The sequence below is a fragment of the Balaenoptera physalus genome (genome assembly GCF_965194825.1).
Source record: "Balaenoptera physalus genome assembly, chromosome: 4".
Classification (NCBI taxonomy): domain Eukaryota; kingdom Metazoa; phylum Chordata; class Mammalia; order Artiodactyla; family Balaenopteridae; genus Balaenoptera; species Balaenoptera physalus.
In genome coordinates, this window is record NC_138891.1 from 38,249,144 (window position 1) to 38,272,893 (window position 23,750).

Sequence of the window (23,750 nt, forward strand, 5' to 3'; positions counted from 1 at the left end):
TTTTAAAGGTTACACTCCATTAACAGATTTTTTTTTAAGTGGTAGCACTGACGATAGCTCCAGTCAGTTTTATTTTTTAAAATTTTAATTTAAAGGATATACTATATAGCATAGGTAATTATACCCATTATCTCGTAATAACCTATAATGGAATATAATTTGCAAAAATACTGAATCAATACGCTGTACACCTAAAACTAACACAATATTATAAATCAAGTATACTCCAATAAAAAATTAAAAATTTTAATTTATTTTTAATTTTTATTGAAATATGGTTAATATATCATATTATGCTAGCTTTAGGGGTACTACATAGTGATTTGACTTTTTAAAAAATTTTTATTGGAGTATAGTTGCTTTACAATGTTGTGTTAGTTTCTACTGCACAGCAAAGTGAATCTGCTATATGTATACATATTTCCCCTCTTTTTTGGATGTCCTTCCCATTTAGGTCAACACAGAGCATCGAGTAGAGTTCCCTGTGCTATACAGTATGTTCTCATTAGTTATCTATTTTATACAGAGTATCAATAGTGTATATATGTCAATCCAAATCCCTCAATTCCTTCCACCCACCCCCTTTTCCCCTTGGTATCCATACATTTGTTCTCTATGTCTGTGTCTCTACATCTGCTTTGCAAATAAGATCATCTATACCATTTTTCTAGATTCCATATATATGCATTAATATACAATATTTGTTTTTCTCTTTCGGACTTACTTCACTCTGTATGACAGTCTCTAGGTCCATCCATGTCTCTACAAATGACCCAATTTTGTTCCTTTTTATGGCTATGTAATATTCCATTGTATATATGCACCACATCGTCTTTATCCATTCCTCTGTCAATGGACATTTAGGTTGCTTCCATGTCTTGGCTATTGTAAATAGTGCTTCAATGAACATTGGGGTGCATGTGTCTTTTTGAATTATGGTTTTCTCTGGGTATATGCCCAGTAATGGGATTGCTGGGTCATATGGTAGTTCAATTTTAGTTTTCTAAGGAACCTCCATACTGTTCTCCATAGTGGCTATATCAATTTACATTCCCACCAAGAGTGCATGAGGGTTCCCTTTTCTCCACACCCTCTCCAGTATTTATTGTTTGCAGACTTTTTGATGATGGCCATTCTGACTGGTGTGAGGTGATACCTCATTGTAGGTTTTTTTTCTTTATTATTATTATTATTCTTTTTCTTTGGCTGCGTTGGGTCTTAGTTGCGGCACACGGGTTCTGTTCGTTGAGACATGCAGGATCTTTTGTTGTGGTGCACGGGCTTCTCTCTAGTTGTGGCGTGTGGGTTTTTCTCTCTCTAGTTGTGGTGCATGGGCTCCAGAGCATGCCGGCTTCAGAGCACATGGGCTCTGTAGTTGCAGCACCAGGCTCTCTCGTTGAGGTGTGAGAGCTCAGCAGTTGTGGCGCACGGGCTTAGTTGCCCTGCGGCGTGCAGGATCTTAGTTCCCTGACCAGGGATCAAACCGGTGTCCCCTGAATTGGAAGGTGGTGGATTCTTCACCGCTGGACCACCAGGGAAGTCCCCTCATTGTAGTTTTGATTTGCATTTCTCTAATGATTAGTGATGTTGAGCATCCTTGCATGTGTTTGTTGGCAATCTGTATATCTTCTTTGGAGAAATGTCTGTTTAGGTCTTCCACCCATTTTTTGATTGCATTGTTTGCTTTATTGATATTGAGCTGCATAAGCTGTTTGTATATTTTGGAGATTAATCCTTTGTCAGTTGCTTCATTTACAAATACGTTCTCCCATTCTGAGGGTTGTCTTTTCATCTTGTTTATGATTTCCTTTGCTGTGTAAAAGCTTTTACGTTTAGTTAGATTCCCTTTGTTTATTTTTGTTTTTATTCTCATTACTCTAGGAGATGGGTCCAAAAAGATCTTGCTGTGATTTATGTCATAAGAGTGTTCTGCCTGTGTTTTCCTCTAAGAGTTTTAGAGTGTCTGGTCTTACATTTAGGTGTCTAATCCATTTTGAGTTTATTTTTGTGTATGGTGTTAGGGAGTGTTCTAATTTCATTCTTTTACATGTAGCTGTCCAGTTTTCCCAGCACCACTTATTGAAGAGACTGTCTTTTCTCCATTGTATATTCTTGCCTCCTTTGTCATAGATTAAGGTGCATAGGTGCATGGGTTTATATCTGGACTTTCTATCCTGTTCCATTGATCTATATTTCTGTTTTTGTGCTAGTACCGTACTGTCTTGATTACTGTAGCTTTGTAGTATAATCTGAAGTTGGAGAGCCTGATTCCTCCAGCTCCGTTTTTCTTTCTCAAGATTGCTTTGGCTATGCATGGTCTTTTGTGTTTCCATAGAAGTTGTAAAATTTTTTGTTCTAATTCTGTGAAAAATGCCATTGGTAATTTGATAGGGATTGCATTGAATCTGTAGATTGCTTTGAGTAGTATAGTCATTTTCGCAAGACTGATTCTTCCAATCCAAGAACATGGTATATCTCTCCATCTGTTTGTGTCATCTTTTATTCCTTTCATCATTATCTTATAGTTTTCTGTGCACAGTTCTTTCGTCTCATTAGGTACGTTTATTCCTAGGTATTTTATTCTTTTTGTTGCAATGGTAAATGGGATTGTTCCCTTGATTTCTTTTTCTGATCTTTTGTTGTTAGTGTATAGGAATGCAAGAGATTTCTGTGTATTAATTTTGTATCCTGTGGCTTTACTAAATTCATTGATTAGCTCTAGTAGTTTTCTGGTGGCATCTTTAGGATTTTCTATGTATAGTATATCATCTGCAAACAGTGACAGTTTTATTTCTTTTCTGATTTGGATTCCTTTTATTTCTTTTTCTTCTCTGATTGCCGTGGCTAGGACTTCCAAAACCATGTTGAATAATAGTGGTGAGAGTGGACACCCTTGTCTTGTTCCTGATCTTAGAGGAAATGCTTTCAGTTTTTCACCATTGAGAATAATGTTTGCTGTGGGTTTGTCATATATAGGCTTTATTATGTTGAGGTAGGTTCCCTGTATGCCCACTTTCTGGAGAGTTTTTATCATAAATTGGTGTTGAATTTTGTTAAAAGCTTTTTCTGTATCTATTGGGATGATCATATGGTTTTTATTCTTCAATTTGTTAATATGGTGTATCACTTTGATTGATTTGCATATATTGAAGAAACCTTGCATCTCTGGGATAAATCCCACTTGATCATGGTGTATGATCCTTTTAATGTGTTGTTGGATTTGGTTTGCTAGTATTTTGTTGAGGATTTTTGCATTTATGTTCATCAGTGATATCGGCCTGTAAGTTTCTTTTCTTGTGGTATGTTTGTCTGGTTTTGGTATCAGGGTGATGGTGGCCTTGTAGAATGAGTTTGAGAGTGTTCCTCCTGCTGCAATTTTTTTTTTTTTTTTAAGAGTATAGCTCTTTTTTTAAAAAAATAAATTTATTTATTTATTTTTGGCTGTGTTGGGTCTTCATTGCTGCACACGGGTTTTCTCTATTTGCAGCGAGTGGGGCTACTCTTCATTGTAGTGCGCAGGCTTCTCATTGCTGTGGCTTCTCTTGTTGTGGAGCAGAGGCTCTAGGTGCATGGGCTTCAGTAGTTGTGGCACGTGGGCTCAGTAGTTGTGGCTTGTGGGCTCTAGAGCACAGGCTCAGTAGTTGTGGCACATGGGCTTAGTTGCTCTGCGGCAGGTGGGATCGAACCCGTGTCCCCTCCATCGGCAGGCGGATTCTTAACCACTGCGCCACCAGGGAAGTCCCCCGCTGCAATTTTTTGGAAGAGTATGAGAAGGATAGGTGTTAATTCTTCTCTAAATGTTTGATAGAATTCACCTGTGAAGCCATCTGGTCCTGGGCTTTTGTTTGTTGGAAGATTTTTAATCATAGGTTCAATTTCATTACTTGTGATTGGTCTGTTCATATTTTCTATTTCTTCCTGGTTCAGTCTTGGCAGGTTGTACTTTTCTAAGAATTTGTCCATTTCTTCCAGGTTTTCCATTTTATTGGCATATAGGTGCTTGTAGTAGTCTCTTACGATCCTTTGTCTTTCTGCAGTGTCAGTTGTAACTTCTTTTTGATTTCTATTTTATTTATTTGAGTCTTCTCCCTTTTTTTCTTGATGAGTCTGGCTAAAGGTTTATCAATTTTGTTTATCTTTTCAAAGATCCAACTTTTAGTTTTATTGATCTTTGCTATTGTTTTCTCCATTTCTATTTCATTTATTTCTCCTCTGATTTTTATGATTTCTTTCCTTCTACTAGTTTTGGGTTTTGTTCATTCTTCTTTCTCTAGTTGCTTTAGGTGTAAGGGTATGTTGTTTATTTGAGATATTTCTTGTTTCTTGAGGTAAGATTGTATTGCTATAAACGTCCCTCTTAGAACTGCTTTTGCTGCATCCCATAGGTCTTGGGTCATCATGTTTTCATTGTCATTTGTTTCTAGGTATTTTTTGATTTCTTTAGTGATCTCCTGGTTATTTAGTAACATATTGTTTAGCCTCCATGTGTTTGTGTTTTTTACATTTTTTTTCCTGTAATTGATTTCTAATCTCATAGCGTTGTGGTCAGAAAAGATGCTTGATATGATTTCAGTTTTCTTAAATTTACTGAGGCTTGTTTTGTGAATCAAGGTGCGATCTACCTTGGAAAATGTTCTGCATGCACTGGAGAAGAAAGTATTTTCTGTTGCTTTCAGATGGAATGCCCTATAAATATTAATTGTCTGGTCTAATGTGTCATTTAAATCTTGTGTTTCCTTATTTATTTTCTGTCTGGATGATCTGTCCATTGGTGTAGGTGGGGTGTTAAAGTCCCCCACCATTATTATGTTACTGTCAATTTCCCTTTTTATGGCTGTTAGCATTTGCCTTATGTATTGAGGTGCTCCTATGTTGGGTGCATAAATATTTACAATTGTTATATCTTCTTGGATTGATCCCTTGATCATTATGTAGTGTCCCTCCTTGTCTCTTGTAATAGTCTTTATTTTAAAGTCTATTTTGTCTGATATGAGAATTGCTACTCCAGCTTTCTTTTGATTTCCATTTGCGTGGAATATCTTTTTCCATCCCCTCACTTTCAGTCTGTATGTGTCCCTAGGTCTGAAGTGGTTCTCTTATAGACAGCATATATATGGGTCTTGCTTTTGTATCCATTCAGCCAGTTTCTGTCTTTTGGTTGGAGCATTTAATCCATTTGCATTTAAGGTAATTATTGATATGTATGTTCCTATTACCATTTTCTTAATTGTTTTGGGTTTTTTTTTGTAGGTCTTTTTCTTCTCTTGTGTTTCCCACCTAGAGAAGTTCCTTTAGCATTTGTTGTAATGCTTGTTTGGTGGTGCTGAATTCTCTTAGCTTTTACTTGTCTGTAAAGCTTTTGATTTCTCCGTCGAATCTGAATGAGATCCTTGCTGGGTAGAGTAATCTTGGTTGTAGGTTTTTCCCTTTCATCACTTAAAATATGTCCTGCTACTCCCTTCTGGCCTGCAGAGTCCAAAGACCTACCTAGAGGTATTGGAGGGCCTCCTGGGGAGGTGGGGATTGGCTCTGGGCACTGTGGGACCAGCTCAGACAATGCCCTGCCCCAACTCCCACGTGTACTTGTCCCCAAAGTCCACTGCTGCTAAGGCTAGACCAATTTCAACTGTGGGAACTCTCATTGTCTATTCAGGTATTCCTCAGACGCAGGATTTACCAAGCCGATCTCAGGGATTTAATCAGCAGCTTGTGCACCTTCACGGAAAGATTTCCATTCCTTTTTCTTAGTCTCCCTGCCCCTGGGGCTCAGCTTTGGTTTTGGGCCCATCTCTGCATGTGCATCACTCTCAGGCATCTGTTCCCTGCCCATGTGAGAGGGAGCGAAAGCAGTGGCTGATTAGGGCACACTTACTCCTTCCACCTGGGGAGGGGTACAGCAGCCACAACTGGGGTGTGTGCAAGTTGCCTGTGGCGGCAGGGACCAGCAGGCAATTGCAACAGACTGTGGCATGCTCGGTCTGGTGGGAGTCCCTCCCAGTGCCCACGGAGGAAAGGGCTGGCGTGTGGGGGGCAGTGGCAGCCCCACCCCTTGCACACCTCTCAACAATGGTGCCTCGTTTCCTCGGCAGATCACGCTTCCTCTAGGGGCATTCCCAGCCATGGAGCCCCTCACTCCCATCCCCTCTGTTGTATTCACACAGCCAGTAGCATTCGTCTGCCCAGATCCTCTCTCTTAACCCCTCACTTTAGTATTCAGCCCCCACCAGCATTGGCAGATTTCCATCTCATGCAGGGGCACTCAGGACCCCAGAGCCTATGCAGGTGGAGGAGACCTTGGCTGGAGGGATAGGCGAACTACTCAGATGGGAGCCTTTCCAGTCCCCATGGAGGCCGAAGAAGCTGGCGGGTGGGGAAAGGGGTTGTAATAGCGGCCCCGCCCCTTGGGCACCACTCAACAATGATGCCTTGCTTCTATGGTGTTCTGGGCTTTTTTCCATAAACTTCCCCGGTTGTGCAGTCCCTTATTCCTGTCGCTTCAGGCTGTCTTTATACAGCCAACAGCTGTCCCCTCCCTGCGTCCACACTCCAAACCCCACTTTCCAGCACCCAGCCCCCCTCAGCAACAGGCGACTCACGACTCAGGCTGGGGTGTGCAGAGCTGCAGCGCAGACTATGCACGCAGTTCTTACTTTGTCCTGCCTTCCACAGGCCGTCCACTGCATTCTCCTTTGATCCCCTGAAGGTCTCCTTCTGTCCCAGCTGACTTCCCCACCGTGAGGGATTTTCTGAGTGGGGGCACCTCCCCTCACCTTCAGCTTCCCACCAGGGTTGCTGGTCCCTTTTTTGACTCCTCTTTTCTTCTTTCTTTCGTCCTACCGAGTTGTGAGGGGATTTTTCTTGTCCTTTTAGGTGTCCGAAGTCTTCCCCTAATGCTCAGCAGGTGCTCTGTGAGAAGTGTTCCATTTATAGATGTATTCTTGATATACTTGTGAGGGGTGACAAATTCTGCATCCTCCTATTCCGCCATCTTGCCTCCTTCTTCCATTTACAAGTATCACAAAAGATTGGCTGTATTCCTCATGTTTTATTAAGGAATGTTTAATACAAATTTCATTTAACCCCACAATGTACTATATAAGGTTAAAATCCTTCTAATATTTCTGGACTTTTTTCCCTATTTATCAACTTTAGATGTACTTACACGTAATGAGACTGTCTAGGTGTTTTTGTTAATTCTAATTTTATTTAATTTTTATTTTTATAAATTTTTATTGAAGTATAACATATATAAGAGAAAAATACACAAATAATACATGTACAACTAAATTAAATTTCACAAAGTGGATTTCCCATTAATCAGCATCCAGATCATGAAACTGAAGATTAACATCCCCCTAGAAGCTCTCTTGTACTTATCTTACTGTCACCCACCCAAAGGAAATTACTATCTTGAATTATAACACCATAGATTAATTTTGCCTATTTTTGAACTTTATGTAAATGGAATCATATGGTGCGTATTCTTTTGTCTGGTTTACTTCACTTAGCATTATGTTTGCAAGAAGCAGTCATCTTGCTATGGGTAGCTGCTGTTCGTTCACTCTTATTGCTGTTCAGTTTTCCATGGTATGAATATACCACAATGGTTTTATCTATCCTACTGTGGTTGAGCATTTGGCTGTTTCCAATTTGGGGCTATTAAAATCAGTGCTGCCATGAACATTTGTGTGCCTGTGTTTGGTACATATTTGAGTACATTCTGCTGTTGGGTATGTACCAGGTGTGGAAATTCTGGGTCATGGCATTATGGATATGGCCAGGCTTAGTAGATCCTACTATTTATTCAAAGTAGTTGTGTTAATTTACATTCCCAGTAGGAGTGTTTGAAAACTTTGTTGATCTGTAAATTACAACTTGCTTTTCTTTTTTCTTCTTTTTAAGTCTTAGTATTCTTTCCATGCCAGGACATAGAGATCTACTTCATTCTTTTTTTTTTATATATATATATGGTATTCCATAGGAATATAGGTTACTTAAGGTTTCCCTAATGTTGACCGTGAAGGTGTTTTCTTTTATTTTTGCTATATAAAAATGCATAACTTCCAAAATTTAAAGTATACCCACCTTTTTACACCATAGTTTATAACAGATACATTTGACATGTACAAATTATTCATTAAATATGTACAAGTGATTTTTTAAACTTTTTATTTTGAAATAATTTTAGATTTATAGAAAGTTGCAAAAAGAGTACGGAGAGTTCCCATATACCCAGCTTCCCCGAATGCTAACAACTTTCATAACTATGGTACAATTATAAAAACTAAGAAATTAACATTGGTATAATACTGTTAACTAACCTACAGACTTTATTTGATTTTATCAGTTTTTTCACTGACATCTTTTTTTTTTTCCAGTCCAGGATTCAATCTGGGATCACTGATTGCATTTAGACCTCATATCTTTTTAGTCTCCTTTGATCTGTGACAGTTCCTCAATCTTTCTTTGTCTTTCATGACTCGAGGGTTTTGAAGAGAACTGGTCAGTTATTTTGTAGAATCCCCTCAATTTGGGTTTGTCTGATGTTTACCCATAATTTTATAGAGATGTTCATTTTTGGCAAGAATACCACAGAAGTGATATGCCCTTCTCAGTGTATCATGTCAGAGTGTATGTGATGTCAATATGTCTTGATACAGATGATGTTAAACCTTGATCACTTGGCTAAGGTGATGTATGCCAGGTTTCTCCACTGTAAAATTATTATTTTTCCGTTTACAATTAATAAATATCTTGGGGTAGAAACTTTGAGAATATTCAAATATTCTGTTTCTCCTCAAACTTTCACCTACTTTTTAGCATAGATTTTGCTTGCAACAGTTATTACTGTGCTCTTCTAACAATTTTTTCTTTTTCTCATTCCTTCTATGTTTATTAACTGGAATTTCTCTGTAAGGAACAGCTGTTCCTTCTCTCCCATTTGTTTAACTATTCAGTTATTTGTTAATGTCAGTATGGACTCATTCACTTTTATTTTGTGGGTTATAATCCAATACTACAGTTATTTATTTTGTTGCTCAGTTGTTCCAGTTTGGCCATTAGGAGCTCTTTGAGGTGGCAGTTGTGCCCTTTCAACATGCCTCTGTCTTCCTTTGAACTCTTCCTTACTTTCTGGCATCATAAAATGTTCTAGGCTCATCTTAAATTTTTCCTGCCCCACCCCTGGAATCAACCAGTTCTCTAAGATCTCCTGATGTCTTTTACTGGAGAATAGTATTTAGAAACCAAGATATTGGCTTTGGGTGTGCTCATTGCTACTGGGGTTGCCTTGCTTCTGAACATTCATTGTTTTTTGTCATTTGTGCTTTTCTCCTGGATTGTGACATTCAGAGTACACATTCATTGTTTTTTTTAAAGTAAATATTTAAAGCTATAAATTTTCTTCTAAATACTATGATAAATAGTGCTTCCATTACCATTTATTTCTAAATAGCTTATAACTCGACTTCTGTTTCCTCTTTGGCCCAAGGTTTATCAGATGTATGTCGAAGTTTCCACGTATGTGGTTTTTGACTACCGTTTGTTGTCAATTTTCATGTAATTTTATTGTGGACAATGAATGTGGGTGTAATATTTTTTTCTTTTTATGAATATATTAAAATGTCAGTTGTGGCTGATTACGTGGTCAATTTTTGTGGTTATACCATGTGTTTGGAAGAAATGATTATTAGATATAAGTTCCGATTATGGCCATACATTAAGCTTGTTAATTATGTTATTCAAATCCTCAATATCTTTACCTATTTTTCATGTCATTGTGACCATTTCTGTGAGAAATGTGTTAATACCTTTTATTATGATTATTAATTTGTTCTTATTGGATTTTTAACAGATTTTTCCTTTATATAATTTGAGGCTACGTTTTGAGTATACAAAGGCTCATAATTAGTATTTTTCGTGGTAAATTGGGCTTTTTATCAAAATAAAAGTGTTGTTCCATTTAATGTCTTGCTAGTTATTAGCATTAATGTATATCTTTTATCGTTTTAAAGCATCTGTCCAGTGTATATTTTCTTAACCTTTTTTCTACATTCCTCTGTTAAATATTTTTTTAAGGTGTGACTCCTGAAAACAAATTCAGCTGATTTTTTTCCTCTTAGTATGCTTAGAGAAATACTTTCAGGGTACAAAGTGGGACTGGAAATAGTACGATTCATGAAAAATATTTTAAAGGTGCATTTAGGCTTTTCAGAACTTCTTCCCAGTCTAACTTCCCAAAGGCTGATAATTACCCTTCCCTGACTCGGGCAGATGGCACAGGTACTATCAAAACAGCTAGTTCCTCACCTGATTTCCCCACAGTGAAGCCCATCATTTAACAACTACTGTACACACATACACGCGCGCACACACACACACACACACACACACACACACGCACAAGCTTACAGACAGCATTTCAGTACCTCATTCATTCATTTTTCTAAACAGAACATAGTATAATAAATACCCATTTACACAGATTCAAAAATTACCAAGTTTTTGTTATATGTGTTTCATCTGTTCCTATTCTTGTTTGCTGAAGTAATTCAAGGCAGATCCAAGACTCCATACTGTTTTCATCCCTGTTTACTTCAGTTTTTTTTTTTTTTTTTTAATAAATGTATTTATTTATTTTTGGCTGCGTTGGGTCTTTGTTGCTGCTCATGGGCTTTCTCTAGTTGTGAGAGCGGGGGCTACTCTTCATTGCGGTGCACGGGCTTCTCATTGTGGTGTCTTCTCTTTGTTGTGGAGCACAGGCTCTAGGCACGTGGGCTTCAGTACTTGTGGCTCGCAGGCTCAGTAGTTGTGGCTCACAGGCTCTTGAGCACAAGCTCAGTAGTTGTGGCACACAGGCTTAGTTGCTCCATGGCATGTGGGATCTTCCCAGACCAGGGCTTGAACCCGTGTCTCCTGCATTGGCAGGTGGATTCTTAACCACTGTGCCACCAGGGAAGTCCCTACTTCAGTTGACATGCCATTTTCTTATATAACAACAGTATTATTAGCCCTAAATTAGCAACAGTTCCTCAGTATTATCTAATTCCCAGTCCATAATCAAATTTCCTCAATTCTTGAAAAAGAAGTATATTTTTTTACAGTTTATTTGTTTGAATCTGATTCTGTACAAGGTCCATGTATCCCATTTGACTGTCACTTGTCTTCTCTTTTATCTTGAAAATTCTCTCCCTCCTTTTCTCCCTTTGTCATCATTAACTTGTAGAAACTGGACCAAATATCCTTTTAAGTGCCTCATTCTTAAATATGAATAGACAATAAAGGATCTCCAGACTTTTGAGAGATGCCTCAAATGTGAAAGACAAAAAGTAAAGAAAGAAAAAAACAAACCCAGAGGAAACAGAAACAATGCAGTGAGCTGAAGAAAACTTTAAAAACACATTATAATTGATAACCTCAAAAAAATAAACAGAATAAATGGTATCAATGAAACAAAAACAAGGTGCAGTAAAAAGAGGACCTTTTGGAGAATAAGAATTCTTGGTAATTAAAATATGATAGCAGAAATTAAAAATTTCATAGGCAGGATGGAAGATAATGAAAGTAGAACAAAATGTCAAAAGTGGTATGATGGCAAAGAAAGGGTAAGAAAATTAGAAGATCTCTCTGGGAAGCCCCACATTCAAAAAAATAGAAAGATGCTCCAGAAAGAAAACAGAGAAAATGGAGGGGAAGGAGTCTTTCTCCTCTTCCTAGGAAAAAATTCCTGGAATTCAAAGACATCCATTTCCAAAGGAATTATTCACCATGCGCCCAGTACAGAGAATGACAAAAGACTAACATGAAGATATATTGTGATCAAATTTAAGAATACAAAGTGAAAAGAGAAGCTTTTAAACCTTCTGAACTGGGGTGGAGACAGGGTGGGGAGCACCTACCATGTATCACACAAAGCAGTAGGACTTAGAATGTCATTGGACTTCTCAGAAGCAACATGAAGAGTTAGGAAACAGTAGAACAAAGCCCTAATTTTCTGATGAAGATTACTTTCCTCATCTATGATTCTACATCCAGCCAAACTCTTCAGTCTGAGATCAAATAAAGATATTTTCAGATTATCAAGGTCTCAGATTTACCTCTCATGCACAAAAAGCTCTTGGAGGATTTACTCCACCAAAAGGAGTAAACCAAGGAGGAGGAAGACTTTAGAACCAGGATACAGGAGATCTGACATGAAAGAAAGCTGAAATGATAAGGAAGGGAAGTCCCAGAATGACAGTTGTATAGTCAAACCAGAGCATAATGAGACTAGAGCAGGGGAGTGTAGAGCTCTAGGAAGGCTGCCTCTGGAAAAGAAATGATATGGAAGGATTATTTGCTGTGCTGAAGGTATTGAGAGAGGAGGATTACACCTCTGTAAGATTCAGAAGAAGTAATAGGCACACAAAAAAACTAAGAAGGAAGAAAAGGAGATGTTTTTTAATCCAGGGACAACAAAAAGTTGTACAAAAAAAGAAATGTGATCATGGCATAACATGTAGCCCATAGTGAAGAATAATATCAACACTGGATAAAAAGATTGATTTGACTATATTGGGAGGATGAGGGGAGGAAAGCTCTGTGTGTGTGTATGTGTGTGCGTGTGCGTGTATGTCTGTATAGGCGTGTAGATATGTATAGGAGGGTTAATTCTTATTACAATTGTGTTAGAGACTGCAAGGTACTTATCCCAACATACATTCTTCTTTCTTCCTTAGAAATAGAACTATGGATATATCTGGGGTTTAATCTTTCCAGTTAAAAGACTACATTTCTCAGCTTAACTTGCAGCTAGGTATAGCCAGGTGTCTAGGTTCAGCAGAAGTATACAGTGGTACTTCCAGGAAATCTCCTTGAAAGGGACAGAGGAGTCTTCTACTGCTGATGGTCTGGAATGGGAAAGTGATAGTTGGCATTTCTGCCGTTATCATAGACCATGAGAATAATGGACACACACCAAAGATAGTAGACCACAGAGTTGGAAGGATCCTGGGGCCCTGATGACACTCTAAAGCTATCATATCAGCATTGGACTGGCTACCAATACATTTGTTTTATGCAAGATAATATATTGATACCTTTGTATATTTAAGTCATCATATTCAGGTCTCAGTTATATTAAGTAGCAGAACCAGATTTAACTGATTTATTCACTAGACAATATCTAAAATGAAATTTAAGAAATAACAGTATAAGCATGTTATTTAATAATACAGAGTTAAATACTAGAAGAAAAAAAGTTGGAAGTAGTTATTTTGGGCAGTGAGAATTGGGGTAAAATCAAATGATTACTATTTTTTCGTATAACTTTTAGAAATATTTGACATTTTAAGTTATGTACATGTATTACTTTGATAAAAGTTAAATTATTTGTTCAGGTACATTTTAATTAGTATGACAAGTAAAAATACACGTTCATTGCAAAAATTCAAACAATACAAAAGATATAAAGTTATGCTTCCCTTCAATATTTGTTGCCTTTTCCCTGTCTGAGAGTTCCACTCTTCTCCCCAGGGAAAATGGCTATTTGGTATGTGTCTCTCTGTACTTTTTTCTGTACGTTCATTTAGCATATAAGAGAAGCATAGTTTTTTTTCTTGTTTTTTTTAACATCTTTATTGGAGTATAGTTGCTTTACAATGTTATGTTAGTTTCTGCTGTATAACAAAGTGAATCAGCTATATGTATACATATATCCCCATATCCCCTCCCTCTTGCGCCTCCCTCCCACCCTCGCTATCCCACCCCTCTAGGTGGTCACAAAGCCCCGAGCTGATCTCCCTGTGTTATGCAGCTGCTTCCCACTAGCTATCTATTTTACATTTTGTAATGTATCTATGTCAGTGTTACTCTCTCACTTCGTCCCAGCTTACCCTTCCCCCTCCCCGTGTCCTCAAGTCCATTCTGTACGTCTGCGTCTTTATTACTGTCCTGCCCCTAGGTTCATCAGAACCATTTTTTTTTTAAAGATTTCATATATATGTGTTAGCATACGGTGTTTGTTTTTCTCTTTCTGACTTACTTCACTCTGTATGACAGACTCTAGGTCCATCCAACTCAGTACAAATAACTCAATTTCATTTCTTTTTATGGCTGAGTAATATTCCATTGTATATATGTGCCACATCTTTATCCATTCGTCTGTCGATGGACACTTAGATTGCTTCCATGTCCTGGCTATTGTAAATAGTGCTGCAATGAACACTGTGGTAGATGTCTCTTTTTGGTCTATGGTTTTCTCAGGGTATATGCCCAGTGGTGGTATTGCTGGGTCATATGGTAGTTCTATTTTTAGTTTTTTAAGGAACCTCCATACTGTTCTCCATAGTGGCTGTATCAATTTACATTCCCACCAACAGTGCAAGAGGGTTCCCTTTTCTCCTCACCCTCTCCAGCATTTATTGTTTGTAGATTTTTTGATGATGGTCATCCTGACTGGTGAGAGGATGGCCTCATTGTGGTGTTGATTTGCATTTCTCTAATGATTAATGATGTTGAGCATCCTTTCATGTGCTGGTTGGCAATCTGTATATCTTCTTTGGAGAAATGTCTATTTAGGTCTTCTGCCCATTTTTGGATTGGGTTGTTTGATTTTTGATATTGAGCTGCATGAGCTGCTTGTATATTTTGGAGATTAATCCTTTGCAAATATTTTCTCCCATTCTGAAGGGTTGTCTTTTCCTCTTCTTTATGGTTCCCTTTGCTGTGCAAAAGCTTTTAAGTTTCATTAGGTCCCATTTATTTATTTTTGTTTTTATTTCCATTTCTCTAGGAGGTGGGTCAGAAAGGATCTTGCTGTAATTTATGTCATACAATGTTCTGCCTATGTTTTGCTCTAAGAGTTTTACAGTGTCTGGCCTTACATTTAGGACTTTAATCCATTTTGAGTTTATTTTTTGTGTATGGTGTTCGGAAGTGTTCTAATTTCATTCTTTTACTTGTAGCTGTCCAGTTTTCCCAGCGCCACTTATTGAAGAGGTTGTCTTTTCTCCATTGTATATTCTTGCCTCTTTTATCAAAGATAAGGTGACCATAGGTGCGTGGGTTTATATCTGGACTTTCTATCCTGTTCCATTGATCTATATTTCTGTTTTTGTGCTAGTACCATACTGTCTTGATTACTGTAGCTTTGTAGTATAGTCTGAAGTCAGGGAGCCTGATTCCTCCAGCTCCATTTTTCTTTCTCAAGTTTGCTTGGGCTATTTGGGGTCTTTTGTGTTTCCATACAAATTTTGAAATTTTTTGTTCTAATTCTGTGAAAACTGCCATCGGTAGTTTGATAGGGATTGCATGGAATCTGTAGATTGCTTGGGTAGTATAGTCATTTTCACAATGTTGATTCTTCCAATCCAAGAACATGGTATATTTCGCTATCTGTTTTTATCTTCTTTAATTTCTTTCATCAGTGTCTTAAAGTTTTCTGCATACAGGTCTTTTGTCTCCCTAGGTAGGTTTATTCCTAGGTATTTTATTCTTTTTGTTGCAGTGGTAAATGGGCGTGTTTCCTTAATTTCTCTTTCACATTTTTCATCATTAGTGTATAGGAATGCAAGAGATTTCTGTGCATTAATTTTGTATCCTGCTATTTTACCAAATTCATTTATTAGCTCTAGTAGTTTTCTGGTAGCGTCTTTAGGATTCTCTATGTATAGTGTCATGTCATCTGCAAACAGTGACAGCTTTACTTCTTCTTTTCTGATTTGGATTCCTTTTATTTCTTTTTCTTCTCTGATTGCTGTGGCTAAAACTTCCAAAAGTATGTTAAATAACAGTGGTGAGAGTGAGCAGCCTTGTCTTGTTCCTGATCTTAGAGGAAATGGTTTCAGTTTTTCACCATTGAGAATGATGTTGGCTGTGGGTTTGTCATATATGGCCTTTATTATGTTGAGGTAAGTTCCCTCTGTGACTGCTTTCTGGAGAGTTTCATCATAAATGGGTGTTGAATTTTGTTGAAAGCTTTTTCTGCATCTATTGAGATGATCATATGGTTTTTATCCTTCAATTTGTTAATATGGTGTTTCACATTGATTGATTGATTTGTGTGTATTGAAGAATCCTTGCATTCCTGGGATAAACCCCACTTGATCATGGTGTATGATGCTTTTAATGTGCTGTTGGATTCTATTTGCTAGTATTTTATTGAGGATTTTTGCATCTATGTTCATCAGTGATATTGGCCTGTAGTTTTCTTTTTTTGTGACATCTTTGTCTGGTTTTGGTATCAGGGTGATGGTGGCCTTGTAGAATGAATTTGGGAGTGTTCCACCCTCTGCTATATTTTGGAAGAGTTTGAGAAGGATAGGTGTTAGCTGTTCGCTAAATGTTTGATAGAATTCACCTGTGAAGCCACCTGATCCTGGGCTCTTGTCTGTTGGAAGAATTTTAATCACAGTTTCAATTGCATTACTTGTGATTAGTTGTTCATATTTTCTATTTCTTCCTGGTTTAGTCTTGGAAGGTTGTGCTTTTCTAAGAATTTGTACATTTCTTCCAGGTTGTCCATTTGATTGGCATATAGTTGCTTGTAGTAATCTCTCATGATCGTTTGTATTTCTTCAGTGTCATTTGTTACTTCTCCTTTTTCATTTCTAATTCAGTTGATTTGAGTCTTCTCTCTTTTTTTCTTGATGAGTCTGGCTAATGGTTTATCAGTTTGTTTATCTTCTCAAGGAACCAACTTTTAGTTTTATTGATCTTTGCTATTGTTTCTTTCACTTCTTTTTCATTTATTTCTGAGCTGATCTTTATGATTTCTTTCCTTCTGCTAACTTTGGGGTTTTTTTGTTCTTCTTTCTCTAATTGCTTTAGGTGTAAGGTTAGGTTACTTGAGATGTTTCTTCCTTCTTGAGGTAGGATTGTATTGCTGTAAACTTCCCTCTTAGAACTGCTTTTGCTGCATCCCATAGGTTTTGGGTCATTGTGTTTTCATTGTCATTTGTTTCCAGGTATTTTTTGATTTCTTCAGTGATCTCTTGGTTATTTAGTAGCGTATCATTTAGCTTCCAAGTGATTGTATTTTTTAGTTTTTTTCCTGTCTCATAGCATTGTGGTTGGAAAAGGTACTTGATACAATTTGAAGTTTCTTAAATTTACCGAGGCTTGATTTGTGACCCATGATATGATCTATCCTGGAGAATGTTCCATGAGCATTTGAGAAGAAAGTGTATTTTGTTGTTTTTGGATGGAATGTCCTATAAATATCAATTAAGTCCATCTTGTCTAATGTGTTATTTAAAACTTGTGTTTCCTTATTTATTTTCATTTTGGATTTTTTGTCCATTGGCAAAAGTGGGGTGTTAAAGTCCCCTACTATTACTGTGTTACTGTTGATTTCCCCTTTTATGGTTGTGAGCATTTGCCATATATATTGAGGTGCTCCTATGTTGGGTGCATAAATATTTACAATTGTTATATCTTCTTCTTGGATTGATCCCTTGATCATTATGTAGTGTCCTTCTTTGTTTCTTGTTATTTTATTTTAAAGTCTATTTTGTCTAATATGAGAATTGCTACTCCAGCTTTCTTTTGATTTCCATTTGCATGGAATATCTTTTTCCATCCCCTCACTTTCAGTCTGTATGTGCCCTAGGTCTGAAGTGGGTCTCTTGTAGACAGCATATATATGGGTCTTGTTTTTGTATCCATTCAGCCAGTCTGTGTCTTTTCATTGGAGCATTTAATACATTTACATTTAAGGTAATTATCGATATGTATGTTCCTATTACCATTTTCATAATTGTTTTGGGTTTGTTTTTGTAGGTCTTTTCCTTCTCTTGTGTTTCCTGCCTAGCAAAGTTCATTTAGCATTTGTTGTAAAGCTGGTTTGGTGATGCTGAATTCTCTTAACTTCTCCTTGTCTGTATAGGTTTTAATTTCTCTGTCAAATCTGAATGAGATCCTTGCTGGCTAGAGTAATCTTGGTTGTAGGTTTTTCCCTTTCTTCACTTTAAATATGTCCTACCACTCCCTTCTGGCTTGCAGAGTTTCTGCTGAAAGATCAGCTGTTAACCTTATGGGGATTCCCTTGTATTTTATTTGTTGCTTTTCCCTTGCTGCTTTTAATGTTTTTCCTTTGTATTTAATTTTTGATCGTTTGATTAATATGTGTCTTGGCATGTTTCTCCTTGAATTTATCCTGTGTGGGGCTCTCTTTGCTTCCTGGACTTGACTGACTATTTCCTTTCCCATATTAGGGAAATTTTCAACTATAATCTCTTCAAATATTTTATCAGACCCAGGTCTTCTTCTGGGACCCCTATAATTTGAATGTTGGCACATTTAATGTTATCCCAGAGGTCTCTGAGACTGCCCTCAATTCTTTTCATTCTTTTTTCTTTATTCTGCTCTTCGGTGGTTATTTCCACTATTTTATCTTCCAGGTCACTTATCCATTCTTCTGCCTCAGTTTTTCTGCTATTGATTCCCTGTAAAGAATTTTTAATTTCATTTATTGTGGTGTTCATCATTGTTGTTTGCTCTTTAGTTCTTCTAAGTCCTTGTTAAACGTTTCTTGTATTTTTTCCATTCTATTTCCAAGATTTTGGATCATCTTTACTATCATTACTCTGAATTCTTTTTCAGGTAGACTGCCTATTTCCTCTTCATTTGTTAGGTCTGGTGGGTTTTTACCTTGCTCCTTCATCTGCTGCATATTTCTCTGTCTTCTCATTTTGTTTAACTTACTGTGTTTGGGATCTCCTTTTTGCAGGCTGCAAGTTCATAGCTCCCGTTGTTTTTGGTGTCTGCCCCCAGTGGGTGAGGTTGGTTCAGTGGCTTGTGTAGGCTTCCTGGTGGAGGGTACTGGTGCCTGTGTTCTGGTGGGTGGGGCTGGATATTGTCTTTCTGGTGGGCAGGCTGTGTCCGGTTTTGTGTTTTGGGGTGTCTGTGAACTTAGTGTGATTTTAGGCAGCCTCTCTGCTAACGGGTGGGGTTGTGTTCCTGTCTTGCTAGTTGTTTGGCATGGGGCATCCAGCACTGGAGCTTGCTGGCCGTTGGGTGGAGCTGGGTCTTAGCATTGAGACGGAGATCTCTGGGAGAGCTCTCGCCGATTGGTATTATGTGGAGCTGGGGCGTCTCTCTGGTGGTCCAACGTCCTGGACTTGGCTCTCCCACCTCGGAGGCTCAGGCTTCACACCCAGCCAGAGCACCAAGACCCTGCCAGCCACATGGCTCAGAAGAAAAGGAAAAAAAAAAGGGAAGAAAAAAAATAATAAAATTTAAAAAATTATAAAATAAAGAAATAATAAAATAAAAAAAGAGAGCAACCAAACCAATAAACAAATCCACCAGTGATAGCAAGCACTAAAAACTAAACTAAGATAAACATAAAAATCAGAAACAAATCAGTCGCAGACAGCAAACCCCTAGTCTACAGTTGCTCCCAAAGTCCACTGCCTCAATTTTGGGAATATTCATTGTCTATTCAGGTATTCCACAGATGCAGGGTTCATCTAGTTGATTGTGGGAATGTAATCTGCTGCTCCTGAGGCTGCTGGGAGAGATTTCCCTTTCTCTTCTTTGTTCGCACAGCTCCTGGGGTTCAGCTTTGGTTTTGGCCCCACCTCTGTGTGTAGGTCTCCCTCAGGCGTCTGTTCCCCACCCAGACAGGAGGGGGTTAAAGCAGCGGCTGATTAGGGCTCTTTTGCTGTCTCAGGCCGGGGAGAGGGAGGGGTATGGTAGTCATAATTGGAATGCGATGGGAGCCTGCAGCGGCGGGAGCCTGCAGCGGCAGAGGCCAGCATGACATTACAACAGCCTGAGGTGCTCTGTGTGTTCTCCCGGGGAAGTTGTCCCTGGATCTGGGGACAGTGGCAGTGGTGTGCTGCACAGGCTCCTGTGGGGTTGGGGGTGGGTATGGGTAGTGACCTGTGTTTGCACATAGGATTCTTGGTGGCAGCGGCAGCAGCATTAGCATTTCATGCCTGTCTCTGTGGTCTGAGCTGCTAGCCACAGCTCATGCCCATCTCTGGAGCTTGCTTAGGTGGTGCTCTGTCTCCTGTGGGCACACATGGAAGGAATCCCCTCTCCTCACACACTCCGAAACAATAGTCTCTTTCCTCTTCGGCAGGTCCAGACTTTTTCCCTGACTCCCTCCCAGCTAGTTTTAGCGCACTAGCCCCCTTCAGTCTGTCTTCACGCAGCCAACCCCAGTCCTCTCCCTGGGATCTGACCTCCGAAGCCCAAGCCTCAGCTCCCAGCCCCCACCCGCCCCGGCGGGTGAGGAGAAAATTGTCTCAGGCTGGTGAATGCTGGTCGACACTGATCCTCTGTGCAGGAATCTCTCCACTTTGCCCTCTGCACCCCTGTTGCTGTGCTCTCCTCCATGGCTCCAAAGCTTCCCCCCTGCCCACCTCCCATCTCTACCAGTGAAGGGGCTTCCTAGTGTGTGGAAACTTTTCCTCTTTTACAGCTCCCTCCCAGAGGTGCAGGTCCTGTCCCTATTCTTTTGTCTCTGTGTTTTCTGTTTTCTTTTGCCCTACCCAGGTACGTGGGGATTTTCTTGCCTTTTGGGAAGTCTGAGGTCTTCTGCCAGCATTCAGTAGGTGTTCTGTAAGAGTTGTTCCACATGTAGATGTATTTTTTTTTCACACACATACACTGTATTTTATTTTTATAAGAGATAAATAGACTGACACCAAGCATTGTAAATGGATGACCACAACAAAAGCAACAATGATTGCAGTTACCAAACACGAAACACACTCATACTATGTCATAATATTGATATTCAGTCCAGTAGTCCTCCACTGTAACAGCCCCTTTACTTTGCAGTGAAAATTGATTTGTATATTCTTTGCTTCTGAGTCCTTGTGGGATTTTTTTTTTAATTCAAACAGAAAGTCACAAAAATTATAATCATCCTCATCAGTTCACTCAGTCCCATGTAATTAATTTTTTTTTTCATCTTGATCTTTTGTTAGCACTTTTATGAGTTCATCAGTTTTTCATTAGAGTTCTGAAAATGCTTATTCATTCAGTTCAGCAGTACAATCAGTTACCAGAAACCTGTACTTGTCAGAGTCTTTTCCATGAATTCCTTGAAGATAAAACCCTTTTATAGGAACATATTTGCAAAAGCATCAGAGTACACCCAGAACTGTCTGTAAATGACAAAAGACTTAAAAGTGACCACGGTTAAAGACTTGATGAAAGTTCATAATAATGCAATTGACAAGGAAATTTAGTTATTGCTGAGATATACATTTTAAAGTAATAACTAGAATTATGACTTATAACATTATACCAGAACATATAAGATTTTTAGAAATTTCATGTAATGTCTGAAACATTTATATTAACATATTTCCATACAAACAACCCAATGAAACTTTAGTATTAGTTGTTTTGTTTGTTTTTTTATACTGCAGGTTCTTATTAGTCATCAATTTTATACATATCAGTGTATACATGTCAATCCCAATCGCCCAATTCATGTAGATGTATTTTTGATGTAATTGTGGGGAGGAAGGTTATCTCCACGTCTTACTTCTCTGCCATCTTGAAGGTCCCCCCCATAGTTTTATTTTTATTAAAAATGGATTTCAAATTTTAAAAAAATTTTATTGGAATATAGTTGATTTACTATGTTGTGTTAGTTTCAGGTGTACAGCAAAGTGAATCAGTTATACATATACATATATCCACTCTATTTTTAGATTTTTTTCCCATAGCCCATTACAGAGTACTGAGTAGAGCTCCCTGTGCTGTACAGTAGGTTCTTATTAATTATCTATTTTATATGTAGTAGTGTGTATATGTCAATCCCAATCTCCCAGTTTATCCCTCCCCTTCCTTATCTGCTGGTAACCATAAGTTTGTTTTCTATTGATACATCTGTGACTCTACTTTTGTTTTGTAACTACGTTCATTTGTACCCTTTTTTTAGATTCCACATATAAGCAGTATCATATGATATTTGTCTTTTCTGTGTCTGACTTACTTCACTCAGTATGACAATCTCTAGGTCCATCCATGTTGCTGCAAATGGCATTATTTTGTTCTTTTTATGGCTGAGTAATATTCCATTGTATACATGTGCCACATCTTCTTTATCCATACCTCTGTTGATGGACATTTAGTTTGCTTCCATGTCCTGGCTATTGTAAATAGTGCTGCAATGAAAAAAGTGGATTTAAATTTTGATAAAGTACTCATGAGGAAATATTTAGGCTTATAATGGTTGTTATTTGTTTATATTTTTAGAATTCGAGATGCAAGCATGCAGTTTAAAAGTCACCAAAATGATTTTCAGAGAGTACAGAAAGAATTGAGTCAGTTGCAACATGAGTTAAAAATTAAACAAAGACAATCACAAATCTTCAGGTAAGATTATCTTTAAAGAATTGAAAATTATAGTATTGAAAATATACACTCATTTAATACTAACTTTATAAACATTCAAACACGTTTTAGTAATATAGTTTCTATATTTATATAGTTTAATATTATAGTGTTGTTGAAAAAAATGGAAACACTTCACTTTTTTTTAAACTATTATCTCAGCTAAATAGTTTTGCCAATAACATTTAAATTAGGCAAACACCTTGTTCTGATTTTGCAGTGACATTTAGAATGAAAGCACAATAACTAATTCATTTTCCTCTTGGCCAGTATTTCTTGGTATACTTGATCCCCTGACTGACAGTCCAGTGACATGAAAAGAATAGAATGGGGAAACTTTCTAATTGGATAGTAATAGACCTCCTAAATTTAGAAATTTCCAATATAAATGGTATTAAATCTGCTTTTATATAATCTTTGAAGGCTTTATAATAACTAAAGGTAAAGCCCAATGTTCTAAAGAAAATAGGAAGTACTTTTTAAAAATGGAATTGAATATATTGAGAATATCAGAAAGAATGATTAATTTTTAAATTGAGTAACTTTTAGCTCTTAGAAAAGGGAAATAAGTTAAATGAACATTATAAATAGACACAGGTTCAGGATGACTAAAAAAAAATATGCCGGGTAAATACTTTTAATGTTCTTATGTTTTCCAATCTACTTATTATTATTGGGAATATTGTTCTGTTAAAAAAATTATCTGGGCTAATAATTTTTTTATGCAATATCTGGTGATAACCTGTTAGCCATCTAACCTTTCATTAATGCCTTGCACGTAACTGATGCTAAATAAATAATTTTTGAATGAATGAATGAGTCTACTCACAAAACAGATGACAATTTTTGTCATCAGAAATCTTCTCTGTCCTTTCCTAGAAATCTAGTATTGAACCAGCAGGATATCACCCAGGTGACCCCAACTCTCCATTTTAGTCAGGACCATCAGTATTCAATCTTGGCCCCAACAATAGCTTTGGCTCAGGTCCACTCGGGAAGTCCCATTTATTTTATCCAGATATGCCATTATGGATGGCAGGATTGACTAAATTTTAAAGGTTAGACTAGGACTAGATTAGAAAATTAATGCTGCTTCAGGATATTATGGACTGATAAAGTCAGTCTTTATTATTCACATTTTACATGTAATTTGTAGTATTTTAAATTCTTGAGGAAAGTTATACACATTTAAATGTTATTTTTATTCTGTGTTGTAATTTTGTCATCATTTTGCATTATACTTTTACTGCTTATTTTTTCAAATGTTTCCAAAAGATCTGTGATTTTTGTTTACTTTTAGATAAAAGACCACAAATTGGGAGTTTTGGGATCTGATTTATATAAAAAAGTAACACTTACTAGAAATTTTAGAAGTAACCATTTAACTAGACAGTATAAATAAAAGTTTGTGA

At 37.6% G+C, this 23,750-nt stretch overlaps 1 protein-coding gene across 1 annotated transcript in view; it reads left to right on the top strand.

Annotated features, from left to right (window-relative positions):
- LEKR1 (leucine, glutamate and lysine rich 1) overlaps positions 1-23,750 on the top strand; it is a 331,218-nt gene that overhangs the window by 101,835 nt on the left and 205,633 nt on the right. Inside the window, exon 6 of the mRNA XM_082459714.1 lies at positions 22,201-22,320. Within this exon, the coding sequence (XP_082315840.1) occupies positions 22,201-22,320 (120 nt within the window). The remainder of the gene's footprint in view (positions 1-22,200; positions 22,321-23,750) is intronic.